This window comes from Mixophyes fleayi, chromosome 12, assembly GCF_038048845.1.
Source record: "Mixophyes fleayi isolate aMixFle1 chromosome 12, aMixFle1.hap1, whole genome shotgun sequence".
NCBI lineage: Eukaryota > Metazoa > Chordata > Amphibia > Anura > Limnodynastidae > Mixophyes > Mixophyes fleayi.
This window is the reverse complement of record NC_134413.1, coordinates 19,369,793-19,385,619: the sequence shown is the minus strand read 5'-3', so window position 1 is coordinate 19,385,619 and position 15,827 is coordinate 19,369,793. Positions and strand designations below refer to the sequence as shown.

Here is a 15,827-nt window from a genome sequence, read left to right as displayed (position 1 = left end):
TGAACTGGTCTTGAGTGGGGAAGCGGAGCTTTAACTTTGAACCATGTGCAGTTTTATAGCAATGGTTAAACTACAATTCCCACCGTGGTTGGATTAATAACATTTGGTAGCCTAAGCTTCTTATGACGAAACATTAGAATGTCTATTATAGAAGAATTATTGTATGCTGATGTAAGAGTACAATTCATATTCATACTGACTTTATATATTTTTTTTATATATTTTCAAGGGGACAATAGTTGAAAACATTTGCTCTGAGATCCGATATTTGCCATCAGTAAGGACCATATCCAAAGACAAACAGCTCATAGTCTTGTGTGATGTATCGTACTCGTCCGAAAAGGCAGTGGAGGTTGCAGTAGTAAGTAGAACTCGATATCAAAATCAAAAATTGTTACTAGGGTCCTTGTAAATGTAATATAAGCTATTGAGCGATCCTCTCCATTAGGTTTGACCAGTTGTGATTTACAGGTTAAATGGAGACACCTGAAACAATGTTGTATAATTATCACTCCTGTGCTGTTTAGAGCCAACGGAGAGAAGTTCTTTTTAAAAGCTTGTCTTGTAAAAAAATAAATAAGTTGGTCCAAATAACCCATTAACTAATTACAGTATTCAAATGTATACATTCTGGATGTGATGCAATTGTCATGGCCTCTCTTGTCTTGCAGGCATTTGTCTCACCAGTGGTTAATGAGGACAGTAATCTTATTCAAAATGCCGCCAATACAATTGTCAATGCCATTACCAAACTGCAAAATAGTACAGTCATGTTGGCGGTCACAGAGGTCAAAGTTGAAACAGTGGTCGTAGATGGCTCCAGTTCTGGTAGGTAACCTCCCATTTCTTTTTCTTCTTCCTTCTGTTCTTTCTTTCTTTCTTCCTTCTGTTCTTTCTTTCTTTCTTCCTTCTGTTCTTTCTTTGTTCTGTTCTGTTCTGTTCTGTTCTCTTCTTTCTTCCTTCCGTTTTTCTGTCCTTCTGTCCTTCTTTTACGGGGGCCTGCAGTATACAAAAAATATTTTAGGTGGCAGAAGAATGTTAATATTTTAAATTATAATCTACAATAACTCGCTGTCTTATATAGGCAACCGATGTGTTAGGTTATAGTGCTCTTAAGTTATAAAGCAGTCAAGAATAGGAACAGTGTTGCAAAAATAGATGCTTGTTCTCGACTTGTTTAAAATAATTAAGGGAGGTGTAGAGCAACTGGATGAGTGTAATTGATGAAATAATATTTATTAATGACCGTTTGATATTCATGATATCATTGCCTGCAACAACTTACAGCTTATCCCCTTACAAAGCTAATCTGGAGGTCTACACACCACACAAGACCTCCTTCCCAGCTCACACAGATACTGGGGTTTCCTTTTTGATTCTGCTGTTTAATATACATTTCTTATCTTTTTTTTCATTGTAGATTATCTTGTCCCGATTCTCTGTGTTGTTTTCGGCATTGTTTGGGTCGCGTGTATAATCATCTGTGTCTGGTGGATGCGTAAGAGAAGAAAAGAGCGAGAGAGAGAGCGAGAAAATCGCCCAGAAAATGAAACCAATAACCAACGTCAGCCTTTAAATCCAATACGGAACCCAATTGGGGTGCCTTATAAAGACATTCAGTATGAATGCAAAAACCTTCTTTATAATCAAAAAAGAACTTCCCCTGAAGAGGGGGTGAAAGAGGATGTAGTGGATAAAGAGGAGGACACAGAGGAGGAGGACGAGTGCCTCCCTCAATCATACACAAAGACTTATACGAGCATAGGGGATATTGACTGCTCAAAAAGTTCCCCTGTTAAGAAACCACATAGGACAAGTCCTGACAAAGTGGATAACAGATGTGTTAAAAATGTGAATGCACCGCACTGAAGGAAGTAAAGCCGTATCTCTAGACAAAGAAAGGACATTGTGCCTATGCTACAAATGGAACGAGGAGTGAAACAGAATTCATCTCCAATAAATTGACCCTTCCACCATTGTTGGGTCTTGTTGGGTCGCTCGTTGCTCGGCAATGCTTGTAGGCCCTTCTTATTTTTGTTTGTTTTTGTTTTTCCTCTGGACGAGTGGTTCAGGACTAAAATCTGGACTCTGTTAATTTCTTTAGATTATGTATAAAAGAAAAAAAAATGTTATAATTTTTTCTATTTGTTGCTGTAGTCTTTCTGTAAGTTATTTTGTGACTGGTTAAACAAAAAAAAAAAAAAAAAGACAAAAGAAAAGTTCTTTGATAGTTGCTATTTTTATAAAAATTTGCTTTAAGTCCTCAAAGTCAAGAGACGATGAAAGTTCCTCTATTTTCATTATATACCGTGTAAAATTTATTACGCAAAGATTGTACATTTGTTTACAAGATATTTTTGTTCTTATGGTTTGTAATTTAAGGAGTGTCTGACCCTCCAGGTTGACGAAAATAAGTGACTTAAACTTGTTTTCTGAAACCAAGCACCACTCCCCCCTACCCCCCCCCCCCCCCTCTGAACGCCCCGACAAAGTGGTATAGAAACCTATGCCCCGCTTGCATATGCGTTCATTATCTTGCTTCTAGTGCTGGTTCCGCAACCTTTGCCTTATAAGTCTTTTAACAAGCGCAACATTAATGCGAGCTAAAGATCCTTGAACTGTAGCATATTGTCGTTTTTTGTTTTTTTTTGTTTTTGTTTTTTTTAATTTGCCATTATGGTTATTTTTGTTATATATTTTTATTTTAGGATTGCAGTATTGATGTATGTGACAAGTGCCTTGAGATTAAACTTCTTTTTGTATAGCAACTGTCAAAGACTACCTTCTGCTTTAAAGAAAGATTTATATATATAAGCAGAGTGCTAGGGTCCTCTTCATAGAGACATTTATTTTCTAAATGTAAACGTGTCTTGTAAATATGTATATATTGAAGGAATCGCTCTGTATATTTGATTTATTAACAATATTTCAGAATTTTTCTTCTTGACATGCCATTCCTTTTTAATTTATGTTGCAGAAGGGAGGTTTTAGGACTGCGTTTATTTTTTTTTATTTTAAATTTTTTTATTTTTTATTTTTTTTAAAAAAGATGTCCAGATTTAGTAAGGGATGTTTAATATAACCAATGTTAGGAGTCTGGTCAATTGTACCTGCATTGTGACACCGAGTAGATGTGTAAATAGTATATAGAGATGTTTAAGCCCCAGTGTTCTGGTTTTTAAAGGATATAAGTTGGCTTTACGCATGGTGTCCGTGATGCCGAAGATCACAGGGAGTCGAGCGTTTCCTTTTTGTGAACATGTTAACTAGATGTGGTATTACGTTGTGTTCTTACTTTAGTTTAAATTACAGGCCTAATGAAGGGAACAATTTTTTTTTTATTTTTTTTTATTTTTCTCTGTTCATTGATTTTATTTTTTTTACATTTAGAATTTTTTTAAATTTTTTCTTTTTTAAAGAAAAAAAAGGCAGCAAACTCGAGATCGAATTACCTCCAGACTGGTTATTCAAAATGTAAGGATCACGTTTTTTGGGTTGTTTTTTTTGTTTTTATTTTTTTGGGGGGATGGGGGGGGGTGTCTTTGTATTTTTATTTTTTTTAATGCTGTACTACTTTCAAAGGGCAAGCTGCTTTAATTTTCACCCTTTCCTGTAATAATGTAAAGCAACATCCATATAGTTAGAATACCCAGTTCGGGGAGGGTTGGAGGGTGGTATTTGAAAATATAAATATTGGCCAATGAACATGAATGCTTGAAAATAATTATTTTATACCAGAATGCAGGAATTGCTTAGCAGGATCTTGTTCCGTTTAGTGTATTTTGTTTGACATGTTCTTAAAATGTTTCAGAAAAAACTATTTATTAAAGCATTTTATAACAATGTTAAAGTTTCTTGTGGGTTTTTTTTGGGTTTTTTTTCTCTTGCTTAGCATATTTATTTGCATATCCTGTGTGTTACGATTTGGCTTGGCAAATATAACAAGTGGGAATATGCACATTTTGTAGTGTTTTTTATTTTTTGTTTTGTTTTTTGTATGTGTGTAGTATGTATCTATGTATGTGTATTAAATAATCAGAGGTGCTACAACCAGGAGACAGGCACTGCAGGCAGACCGTTACCAAGGTCCTACACTAATATGCAGCAAGTGACCCCCTCCCCCCCCCCCCCCCCCCCCCTTCACTTCCAATACATAGCAATAGACCCTACCAACACAGTATGGTGTAATGCACCATACAGAAATACATATCCCTAATCTACACATTTATTCGGCTGGATCACAACTGTCCAGCAATGGAGTAACATGTTTGGGAGGAATGTTACTATGTTTACTAGAGATGCTCAGGCTCGGTACTTTCACGCGCCCTCGGAATCGAAAAGGAGGCAAAACGTCATTCTTGCGTTCCCGGATCTCGCGATTTTTGGATTCCTTTTTAAGATCCAACAGAATTGGGCGGACCCAAGGACAATTCCATCTTGCACCATTTTTCTTTTCTGCTGTGTGCCCCTGTTTTATGAAAGCATGGCTGGTACCGCAAATGGAGCGGAGGAGCATTGTCAGCAGGACATAGCCGGAGTCCAACCCCAGATAACCAAAGTGCATCCAGCCTAAGAAAGCCCATATGATAAGGGTACTTATTTTCTGGATTGAAGTTAAGTTCCCTGTTTAGTTATACTCTTCCATTATACGTACTTTTGTAAAGGCTGTGGAGGTGAAGAAAGACTGTAAAACCCAGCAATATATGGTCTGTGGAGCCTGTAACAAGCCGCTATTTACTCACAATGACGTATTTTGTACAACCTGTGATCCCCAGCCCTCTCTGCAATTTAAGGAACTAGATGACACATTAATTTGTGACTATAGAGGATGTATTTGATATGCAGGAGATGAACCGAATAAGGTCCCAGCCAGGGATGGACCTACAGGACAGAGGATCCAAGTCAGAACCGGCTTCTTTAGAAGATATGGATGAACCATCTAGTAGTGAATCTAGGGAAATTAAAGAGCCCAGACTATTTGTCAGATCCAAAATCCCTTCAGCTCCAGCAGAATGGGAAGCTTTCCACATCAGTCTGAAAACATATTACTGGAAGCTTGCGTAATCTCTATTGTTCTTCCAGCCCAGATGGGCACAGGCTTTTATCCCAGACTTTTCAGTCAAAAAAACCCTTAGGAACTTTCCATAGTGTTCCTGACTTAAGGAGCATCAATCACTTCATCCATGCAAGACCTTTCTGTGTGGAGTCTGGATATGCAATTCTGACTGCTGTACGTGAAAGGGATTTTTTTTTTCTTCAGGATATATTCTGCCATATTCCCATTGGAGATCATCTGAGATTCCTCAGATTCAGTGTTCTGGGACAGCATTTCCAGTTCACTTACCTTCCTTGGAAACTTTTTCCAAGGCGTAATTACATTGGTGAAAGAATTCCTGAAAAGGGATCACTCTCTGGACCTATAAGGATGACATCCTAATGAAGGGAGTCGGAGCCTATTGTCTGATCCAGGATAGCTCAAGTAATGACATTTCTGCAGGAACCTGGCTGGATTATAAACAAGGTAAAGAGTCCTCTCATACCATCACGGCACATACAATTTCTGGGTGTCCTAATAGACAAAGTACAAAAGAAAGTATCTACCAAACTAGAGATGTATCAAGACTCAATCTTTGGATTGTCAATTACAAGTCCAAAATCCAATTACAATATGTAGCATTTTACCTTCTAGGAATGCTTTCCTCCAGCACACAAATTCTCCCTCTCTGGATCGTGCCATTTGAATAACGAGGACCACCAGGGATTCTCCCAAACAAGAATACAAGTTATAGGTTCCATTGCCACAGACTGGCATCTCCTGTCAAAAGTAGCACAGAGTGCATGGTCATAAAACAAAAACGAAATTCACGCATAAATGTTCTGTAAATGTTAGCAGTCTGGAATGCAGTGCAGTCCTTTTCATGTTCACTTACAGGGAAAGTGTTTCAAGGTACTATTAGACAACAGGACTGTAGTCTCCATCATAAATCAACAAGGAGATACAAGCAGCAAGACCAAGATGAGTCCTCTCATGGGCAGAGAGAAACCTAAAGTAACTCTCGGCACTTTGTGTGGCGGGCGGACAGAAGGTTACAGCTGACTATCTCCGTTGAAAATTAGTTCCTTCAGGAGAGTGGATTCTGCACCAGGAAATATTCCTGTTGTTAACAAGAAACAAGAAAATTCAGCCACCCTCAAGTAGACATTATGGCCACAAATTAGAACACCAAATTGCCCAGGTTCTTCTGTCACCACAAAATTTCAGGGCTAGAAGGAATAGATTCTCTGGCGATCCCATGGACTGGTTCAACTAGGGTATGACCTTCTACTCTAAGGCCCATTCTTCATACTAATCCAAAAGCACTATCTTTGATGGCACGGAGATTCAGCAGTCACTGATCAGAAATAAAAGAATCTCCGAGAAGATGATTGACACACTTCTAAAGGTTCTATTATGAAACTGGGGAGATATTCATCATGTGGTCTTGTCCGCTCAACCTTTAAAGGTTTAGGTATCTGCTATATGTGTCTTAGTAGATACCACATTTAGCTTCTAAAGAGCTTAACATCTGTTTTTTGCTTTTGTATTCCAGGCAGTGAAGAGAACTTGTTTTTATATTAAGTCCTTTGTGGCACCATGGGATCCCAATTTAGTTCTCAACTCTCAGATATGACATTTGTAAGCCTTTACAAAAGGTTTTCCTAGGATGGCTTATGCTAAAGGTGGTATTATTGGTGTCAATTACTTCTGCTCGTAGAATTGGAGAACTAAAAGCTTTTTGGTGCAAATCCTGAATTTCTACGGTGGTAATGGCATTTACGATACTGTAAACACCGACCGTGTTTACACCTACAGAGTTATTACAATACTGAACAGAGCAACATGTAAGAAAGACCTACTCGGCTGTAAACATGCCAGATCCGATGTGAGGAGAGGGCGACACTTCTAAACGACTTGGACATTTCGGTTTTTAAAGCGGCAACACACGGACCCATGTAAGTACTACCTTCACATTAGAGGTTAGGGTTAGGTTGCAGGTTAGGATTAGCAATACAGTTAACAATACCATGATAAAACGGGTCCATGCGTTGCCGCTTTAAAAAAAAAAAAAAAATCCAAGTCGCGGTTGCATGTGACGTCATTTGAAAGTGTTGCCACCTCCCCACATTGGATCTGCCCTCTGTCTGTTTACAGCTAAGTAGGTAGTAGTATTGTAGTAATTATGTAGGTGTAAACAATGTCGGTGTTTACATCATCGTTAATTCGTACTACACCCAATTTCTATACAGTACTAAGGACTAATCCAGCTTTCTTACCTAATGTGTCCATCTTAATCAATATTCATATTGCCATCCATTTATTCACAACCAGCTGATAATAAAGTTACACATATTAGATGTAGTCAGGGCTCAGTGTACTTGTCCTGCGTTCAAAAATCACTCTGTTCTTGATAACTCATTGTCTGGGGCACACCCTTTCCAAGTACTTGTCGGGATCACAAACGGACCATCCATCGAGATTGATTAGAGGAGTCATTACACAGGCATACAAGAGAAACTGATGGAAGGTGCCAGAGATCCTGAAAGCTCATTCTACTGGAGCAGAGGCAACTTCTTGGGCACGTGGAGCTCCTCTAAGCAGGTGGCTGGTCAGCCATTCATACTTTCACCAGACGTGTTCTACTGGATATAAGGTCATCTGCTGATGCAGGGCACATATACCAAATTAAAAGTCTTGGTCTTTAGATTTGCCAAAAAATATTGGTGTTGTAATCCGTTGCCTTGTCTCTGAGTTATTTAGCAAAACATCTGCCCGCCGTTTACAACTATGCATTACCATTGTCCTCTGGAGAATGTGACAGTTGGCAATAGACCTGTGCACCTACATGCTCTGGGAACTGTGACATTTAGTGAACTCTCACTGCGCACCTGCTGGGTGGTCTGGAAACTGACCGTTATTTACTGCCATGCTAGGTGACCTGGAACATGTGACCTGCTGGGTGGTCTGGAAACTGTAAGTTATTAGCAGCCACATAAATCAATGCCCAGCAATGTAACTTTGATGGAAGAACTTATACATATATTGTAGTGTATAAAGAAATTCTTTAGTTCCTGTACTATAGTGATTAATAATATTTATTCAATGTTGTTAAAATTTCTACATGCAATGTAGTGTATTAAAAAAGTTATTGAATTCTCTTAAAGTAATTTAGTCGTTACATTTCAGTTTAATTTAAGGTGGTTTCCGCCGGGTTTCTCTAGTGTTGTGTGTTATGTTTATGCTTATATATTTCTGGAACTTTCACTTGGATACACGGCAAAAGGTGGAGCTGCACTATATACTACCTGGGGGTGTGCATAATTTCATGTCACTTCCTAAGCTAGAAGGCACTAACCCATTGTAATGGCTGACATGGAGTATCTAAATGACAAGGAATTATCTATTTTGCGTATAGGCTACTCTGCTCCTGGGATTTGTTCAGCACTGACCAATGGGGTTGCCATGTGTAAAGAGTCATATAAGAACAAATAAGAAAGTTGGCTACACTTTATTACACATGATTTAAATCGGGCCTGTTCAACCTGCGGCCCCCCAGGTGTTGTGAAACTACAAGCCTCAGCATGCTTTGCCGGTAGACAACCAGTTGATAGCTGGAAGGGCATGCTGGGACTTGTAGTTTCACAACACCTGGAGGGCCGCAGGTTGGACAGGCCTGATTTAAATGGACAATGAAGAACACGATCATGAATGGAATCTGGTGGTGTCAGAGCACTTACTGCATCCATCCATCATAGTGACCATTTGTAAACAACCAGTTAATAATGCTATGAAGGATAAAGCTTTAGTATTTAGTGCAGGGTGATTTGGAGTGGTCTGGAAGTCAAATGGTATAATTCAATTTTTAAGAAACACTGCTGGTAATCACATCTGTTTAGCAAAGGTAAGTTTGCCGATCTACCACTAGGCATTGTTCTGACTGATTGACAGTAATTAGTATATGCTTCACGATTGTAAAAGCAAAGTCCTTAAGTTGATACATTTCTACTGTTGGCAAACTGATTTGTAATATAGACGTGTTTGCACACATACCTATCTGCATATACATTTGTGTTTAATTTTAGATAATGATAGATGTTTGTTTTCCATGATTAAAATTCTTTCTATATATTCATATCAGCTGTTTAGTTACCGTATAAGTGGACTTGTTTATAATTAGAGATGCATAATGAAAGGGAGAGAATGCACTTGGTTATACAGTACAAACGCAATCTGTAACTTTGCATTATTAAAAAAAAAAAGTTATGATGAATTTAAAGTTCCTTATGGATAAATTATATAATATGTTTGAATTGACTTGTATGTTTGAATTGAGTGTATGATTTAACACAATACAGCACATCTATACATTCTCTACATATATTACAATATTACACTCTGTGTAATTTTCTGATCGTGTCTTATTTATGGGAATAATAAGTGTTTGTTGAGCTTTCAATGAAAATGGTGAAAGAAGGACCCCCCGGAACACCAAAACATTATTTGGTCAAACCAATATTGTTTGGAAGCTTTTTTTTTTTTTAATTATTATTTTTATTTATTTATTTTTGCCTTAAATCTGGCGCCAAGAGAAAAACATGGGAGTACAAGTGCAGTTCCTGCACATGAGAAAAGGGGTAGTATGTCTTAAAGTGCTTTGCTTCACTATTTAAAAACAAAAAAACAGACCGAAAGTGATAGTTCTATGGTTACTCTGCAATCTGTGCCAAGAAAACAATTGTGGTGGAAAATCAGGAGGTGACTCTTGTATTGAAAGCCGTGACTGCAGCCATGGAGGACAATCTATAATATAAATGTCTAGTGGCGTGTGTTAGTCTGTCTGTGTGTGGAAAAAATAAAACCAAGCTGCAGCGCCACCTTATACACTGACCTACTAAATTCTTAGTGTGTGTGTGGGAAAAAAAAATTCAGAAAGGGCTGAAATTTGGTATACTAAGATGTTTTTAATTTGTTAAAAGTGTTTATAAAGATTTAAAATAAATATATATATATATATATATATATATATATATATATATATATATATATATATATATATATATATATATATTTCTTGAAGGAGAAGTGACAGTTGGGAGTGGTTGGTGGTTGCCGGGGGTGACAGTGGGGAGTGGTTGGTGGTTGAGGCCTGGGCTATGGCCCAATTGCATGACAAGAACCTTTTTAACACCTTAAGTAGCTTGATTTGACTAGAATGCATGAGTATCATGCATGGGTTAACTTGTAGGATATACATGGTTCACTACCATGGAGGAAATTCCAGCTGTAGGTCTTCCTGATGAACCTACATCTAATCAAGAAGAAATCTTGTACTAAATGTACTGAAGAGGGAGAATTCAGAATGTCACAAAGCCGTAACTGTCAAAGAAGTAGTGACTTTTGTAGTTATTTTTCTCTTTTTGGGTAAGACCATATGGCCACACAGAGCATGAAAGATTTAAGGTGGTGACAATAACTTTGCAGCAGTCAGTTTTCTTTCAAGTCCTCAGTGGCTGCTTGAAAGTCAATATCGATGAAATGAAGAAGATGCATGAAGCCACCGTGTTCCAGTGGGGTCAACAAACGTCCAGTTTCAAGCCAAACATGACCATAGAAATTCATTGGACACTCGCAGAGATGAACGCCAGGATCAACGTCAGGAGTTAAAAGAGAGCAGACTTCAGTTCCCAGAACAATATCTACAGGACTGCCCCAATCGAACATCTGCAATGTGTAACTTGTCCAGTGAGTTGAGTGTCACCGTAGCTAACATGTCAAATACTTTGTGATAGGATGGTTCGAAATCGTGCTGCTAAACCTCAACAGGAAACCTATTGTTGCTTAGTGGAAATTCCAAGCACTTCCTCTGTTAGTTGGCAAACAATAACGTCAACTCCAGGTAGCAGTCTCCGCAATTGTCTCCAAGCCAAATAGCTATATGCATAGTTATGTTTACAGTTGGTTCTCCAGGGTTCCTGCTATTATTATTTTTTTTATTGAAGGATGCTTAAAAGTAGAATGGAGATTTCTATACTCTATATCTGTGTTTCCTAAATCAGTAACCCATCACACTCGCACTTGTATAGTCCTGTGTGTTTTATTTATAGGAATAAGTCAGTTTGCAGAGCTTTGAAAGAAATTGCAGGCACCAGAACTGCTTTCTGAGAAAGCAAAAAGGCTCAGAAGTTGTTGGGGTTTTTTTTTATTTTTTTTTTTAAAAATCACAATGCAAAATCAGGTTACCAGGGAAAATCAGTCAACATGAGACTGACTGTGCCACCTGTGCTCAAACACAGATAACCTTACAAAAATGAGAGTTATGGGCACCTTCTACACACAGAGGGAACAGCACAAAGAAAAGTTCTACGTTTTGCTGATTTAAGTGATCAAAAGTTTTGATCACTTTATATTTCAAGTTTTCACGATCTTTGTTAAGCTGGGTACACACTACACGGTTTTCGTCCAATGATCGGCTCAATCAGCCGACATACGACCACTCGTTCAAAAGTCGGGTCAGTGTGTGCAGTGACACGGTGGTCGCCTCATTTGGTTGGTCGTACCGTTTAATATTTTCGTTCCAATCTCGTTTCCGTTGTGTATTGTGTATAAGTTTCCGATCGATCCACAACAGTGAGTACGAAATTACAGTCATTGTTCACGACAACATGGCTGTAAAAAGTTGCTAAAGGGACGTCCGCCCTTCCTTTTATCGTCCTAAACAAGGCTAGTGTGTATGCAGTCCATGGACCGAGCGATCGGAACATCGATCGCATGTAAAATCGCTCGGCATAAAAAGTTGGTTGAAATTTCTGTAGTGTGTACCCAGCTTTACAAACTCTAACTCTCTTCTTCTCCTCTCCTTCCTCCTGTTCTCATTCAAAGCTATATCTTCCCCTTTCATATTATGCTGTTTCCTCCATTCTCATCCAAAGCTCTTGCAGCGGCATTGCAACAGTTCCGGACAGTATTGATCATTACTTGTATTGCCTCTAGAGATGGTCACTGACCCCCGTGTTTTGGTTTTGGATTCGGTTTTGGATCTGGATTACCGTCGTGTTTTGGTTTTGGTTTTGGTTTTGCAAAACCGCCATTGCGTGTTTTGGTTTTGGTTTTGGTTTTGTTTGGTTTTGTTTTGCTATTTTTTGGGAAAATCCATGTTTTTGGGCCTAAATTAACCCAATTTAGTGCTCCAACTGTTTTAGAGACAAGTAATCTAATTGTTGAGGTAATAAATCATCCAAAAAAACAGTTTAATTCTTCGTTGGTAGGCCTATTCTACACACAAAACAGATTGTCTTCCTCTCCATCTATGCATATTGGCAATGCAGCCATCGTCTTTGAATGTATATTACACCCTACACTTATAGTTAAATATGTAAAGAAATGGAAAAAGCCAGTTTGGTTTCTGTCTCTCAAGGCCCCCCTCCACTTGTATAAAATAGCAAAAAATTCAGCCATTATAGACTGTACAATATTAATTGACATGGAGAAAGCCAGTTTGGTTTCTGTCTCTCTAGGCCCCCCTCCACTTGTATAAAATACTAAAAAATTCAGCCATTATAGACTGTACAATATTAATTGACATGGAGAAAGACAGTTTGGGGTCACTCTGTCTCTCTAGGCCCCCCTCCACTTGTATAAAATACCAAAAAATTCAGCCATTATAGACTGTACAATATTAATTGACATGGAGAAAGCCAGTTTGGTTTCTGTCTCTCTAGGCCCCCCTCCACTTGTATAAAATACTAAAAAATTCAGCCATTATAGACTGTACAATATTATGAAAAATGGACAAAGCCAGTTTAGGGTCACTCTGTCTATGACACCCTACCCTTAAGGATAAATTGCCCTAACAGCAGCCTTTCAAGATGGTATGTGATATGGAAATGCCACAAGTCCCTTTCCTCTTTGGGGGTAGATTGCACCCTACACTTACATAGAAAGTTTTAAAAAGATGTTATCGGCATCATCTTCAGCTTCATCCTCACCCTCATCAGTGTGTACGTCATCATCACAGACTATCAATTCATCGCCGCTTGAATCCGCCATTAGAGAACAGTCAGTGCTTGGATGTCTTGGATGGTGAAGGCCTTCCTCGTGGAAGATGTAGTTCATTTTTATAAACATCATTTTCTCCACATTTTTGGGAAGTAACCTTCTACGGCGATCACTGACTAAGTTCCCTGCTGTGCTGAACACTCGTTCAGAGTACACACTGGAGGGTGGGCAGCTTAGGTATTGTAAAGCAAGTTTGTACATGGGTTTCCAAATGGCCTGCTTTTCTTCCCAGTAAGGAAAGGGACTGTCTGACATTTCCATATCAACTACCTCTTGAAAGTAATCCTCCACCATCCTTTGCATGTTTATACTCATATTGGATGGACTTATGGGCAAAGTGACACTTTTTTTTGAAAAATCCTTCAAACCAGCCCAGATGTTAAATTGTTCTCGTCTGCCCCCTGTGTCTTCCCTGCTTCTTTTTTGGAAATTTAATTTTTTACGAGCAACAGCTTGAGAAAGTGAAGGAGGACACGTCGTCAAGCCGAGGCCCAGTTCAGCGGCCAACTTGCTGAGCAATAGCTCCTTGCAAAAGTTCACATCTCGCTCATTTACAAGTAAAGACTCAATGTAGGTTTTAAACCTTGGATCAAGCACAGTGGCCAAAACGTACTGATCCGAGTTCAAGATCTTAATAACTCGAGGATCATTGTGAAGCGAATTAAGTACTTGATCGACAAGGCCAACATACTTTGCTGAATTGCTTGCTTTCAGCTCCTCCTTCATTTTCTCAAGCTGCTTTTCCAATAGTCTAATTAAAGGAATGACTTGGCTCAAACTAGCAGAGTCTGCACTGACCTCACATGTCACAACTTCAAATGGTTTCAGCACCTTGCACAGCACTGAAAGGATTCCCCACTGTGCAAGAGTGAAATACATCCCCCCTCCTTTCCCAATGTCATGACTTGTGCAATATGCTTGGATGGCTTTGCGCTGTTCCTCCATCCTCTGAAGCATGTACAGGGTGGAATTCCACCGAGTTACCACCTCTTGCTTAAGTTGGTGGCAGGGCAAGTTAAACTGCTCTTGGAGCTGCTGTAATCTCCTACATGCTGTGGCTGAATGCCTGAAATGGCCTGAAATTTTACGGGCCACCGAAAGCATCTCCTGCACCTCACGGTTATTTCGTAGGAAGCTCTGCACCACCAAGTTGATGGTGTGAGCAAAACAGGGAATATGTTGGAAATCACCCAGCTGTAATGCTCGCACTATATTGTTGGCGTTATCTGAAATGACATACCCTGGGGAGAGTCCGAGTGGTATAAGCCATGCATCAATCACATCTCTCAGTTTGCGTAACAAATTGTCAGCCGTATGCCTGTTAGTGAAGCCGGTGATACAAAGAGTGGCCTGCCTGTGACAAATGTTACGTAGTGGTGTACATGCTGCTGCTGTTCCTGCTGGTGAAGGTGAATGACCAACCCAGTGGGCTGTCACAGTCATATAGTCTTTGGTTTGGCCACTTCCACTTGTCCACATATCTGTGGTTAAGTGAACAGTGGGCAGAATGGCATTTTTCAGCGCAATCTCTACATTTTTACACACTTTTTGGTATAGTTGTGGAATAGCTTTACGGGAGAAATGGTGTCGCGATGGAATTCTGTAACGCGGACACAAAACCTCAATTAACTGTGAAAAACCAGCTGCGTTTATTGTGGAGATTGGACGCAGATCTAACACTAACATTGCAGCCATGGCGTCTGTGATTCGCTTGGCGACTGGGTGACTGCTGTCATATTTGCTTCCCCTCGCAAATGATTGTTTCACAGTTAATTGCTGAAATGTAGGACTGCTCATTTTATTCACCTGCCTCTGGGATGACGATTCACCCCCAGCAGCAGCAACAGCAGCAGCAGGACTAACGCTTTCTTCAGAGGAATCAATAATAGTGCCGGAGTCATCCAGCCTTAAGTGGGATGCCGGGCTAACTCCGAGCGCTACTGAGGATATTGATGAGGATGGTGTGGTGGGTGTATTTTGTAGCCATCGGTATGTCGGTGAGCGGAGGGTCTTAGCTGATGAGGGAGTGCTTGTATTCTTTTGGGAAGAACTTTCAGCTTTTCCCAACACTTTGCCATGAACTCTCGTTAGATGGCGTAACATAGACGAGGTTCCAAGATGGTTAAGGTCCCTCCCTTGACTGACTGTGGCTTCACATACACTACAAATGGCTATACAATTGTTGTCTGGATTTGGGTAGAAATAATTCCACACATAAGAAGTGGATTTTTTTGTTTTATGCCCAGGCATGACAATGGCCTTTTTCTTGTCACGTGCCAGAACTGCTGCCACTGGTGCAGGACTTACACAAACAACCTCATCCTCATCAACATCCTCATTAGCGCCCTCGTCGCCTACACAAATCTCCCCCTCATCCTCTTCTAATTCCAAAGTGGCATCCTCAATTTGGGTATCACCGGCTACACTCGGGCTATTAAGGCACACATCAGCAGAATGCTCACGATTAGACATCCCACTGTTGGATGGACTCTCCACAGGGATTGTTGTCATTTGTGAATCAGAGCAAATATTCTCCTGTAATGCCTCACTGGTATCTTGCAGCTCAGCTTTGACGCGTAACAGTAGTTGTGCACCAATTGTAGCCTGGGTAACTTTTTGGGATCTGCCACTAATAGCCAAAGGTGAAGGCCTCATTCTCTCTTTGCCACTGCGTGTGTAGAATGGCATGCTTGCAATTTTTTTTTTATCGTCACTTAACTTTTGCTCAGTTACA

General features: G+C 39.6%; 1 protein-coding gene across 2 annotated transcripts in view; it reads left to right on the top strand.

Moving 5' to 3' along the window:
• JAG2 (jagged canonical Notch ligand 2) overlaps window positions 1–3,841 on the top strand; it is a 67,785-nt gene extending 63,944 nt beyond the window's left edge. For both annotated transcript variants that reach the window (XM_075192701.1, XM_075192700.1), the window contains 3 exons: window positions 230–361; window positions 672–828; window positions 1,421–3,841. In XM_075192701.1, the coding sequence (XP_075048802.1) occupies window positions 230–361; window positions 672–828; window positions 1,421–1,869 (738 nt within the window). In that variant the 3' untranslated portion in view covers window positions 1,870–3,841. The remainder of the gene's footprint in view (window positions 1–229; window positions 362–671; window positions 829–1,420) is intronic.
• The last annotated feature ends 11,986 nt before the right edge of the window (window positions 3,842–15,827 follow it).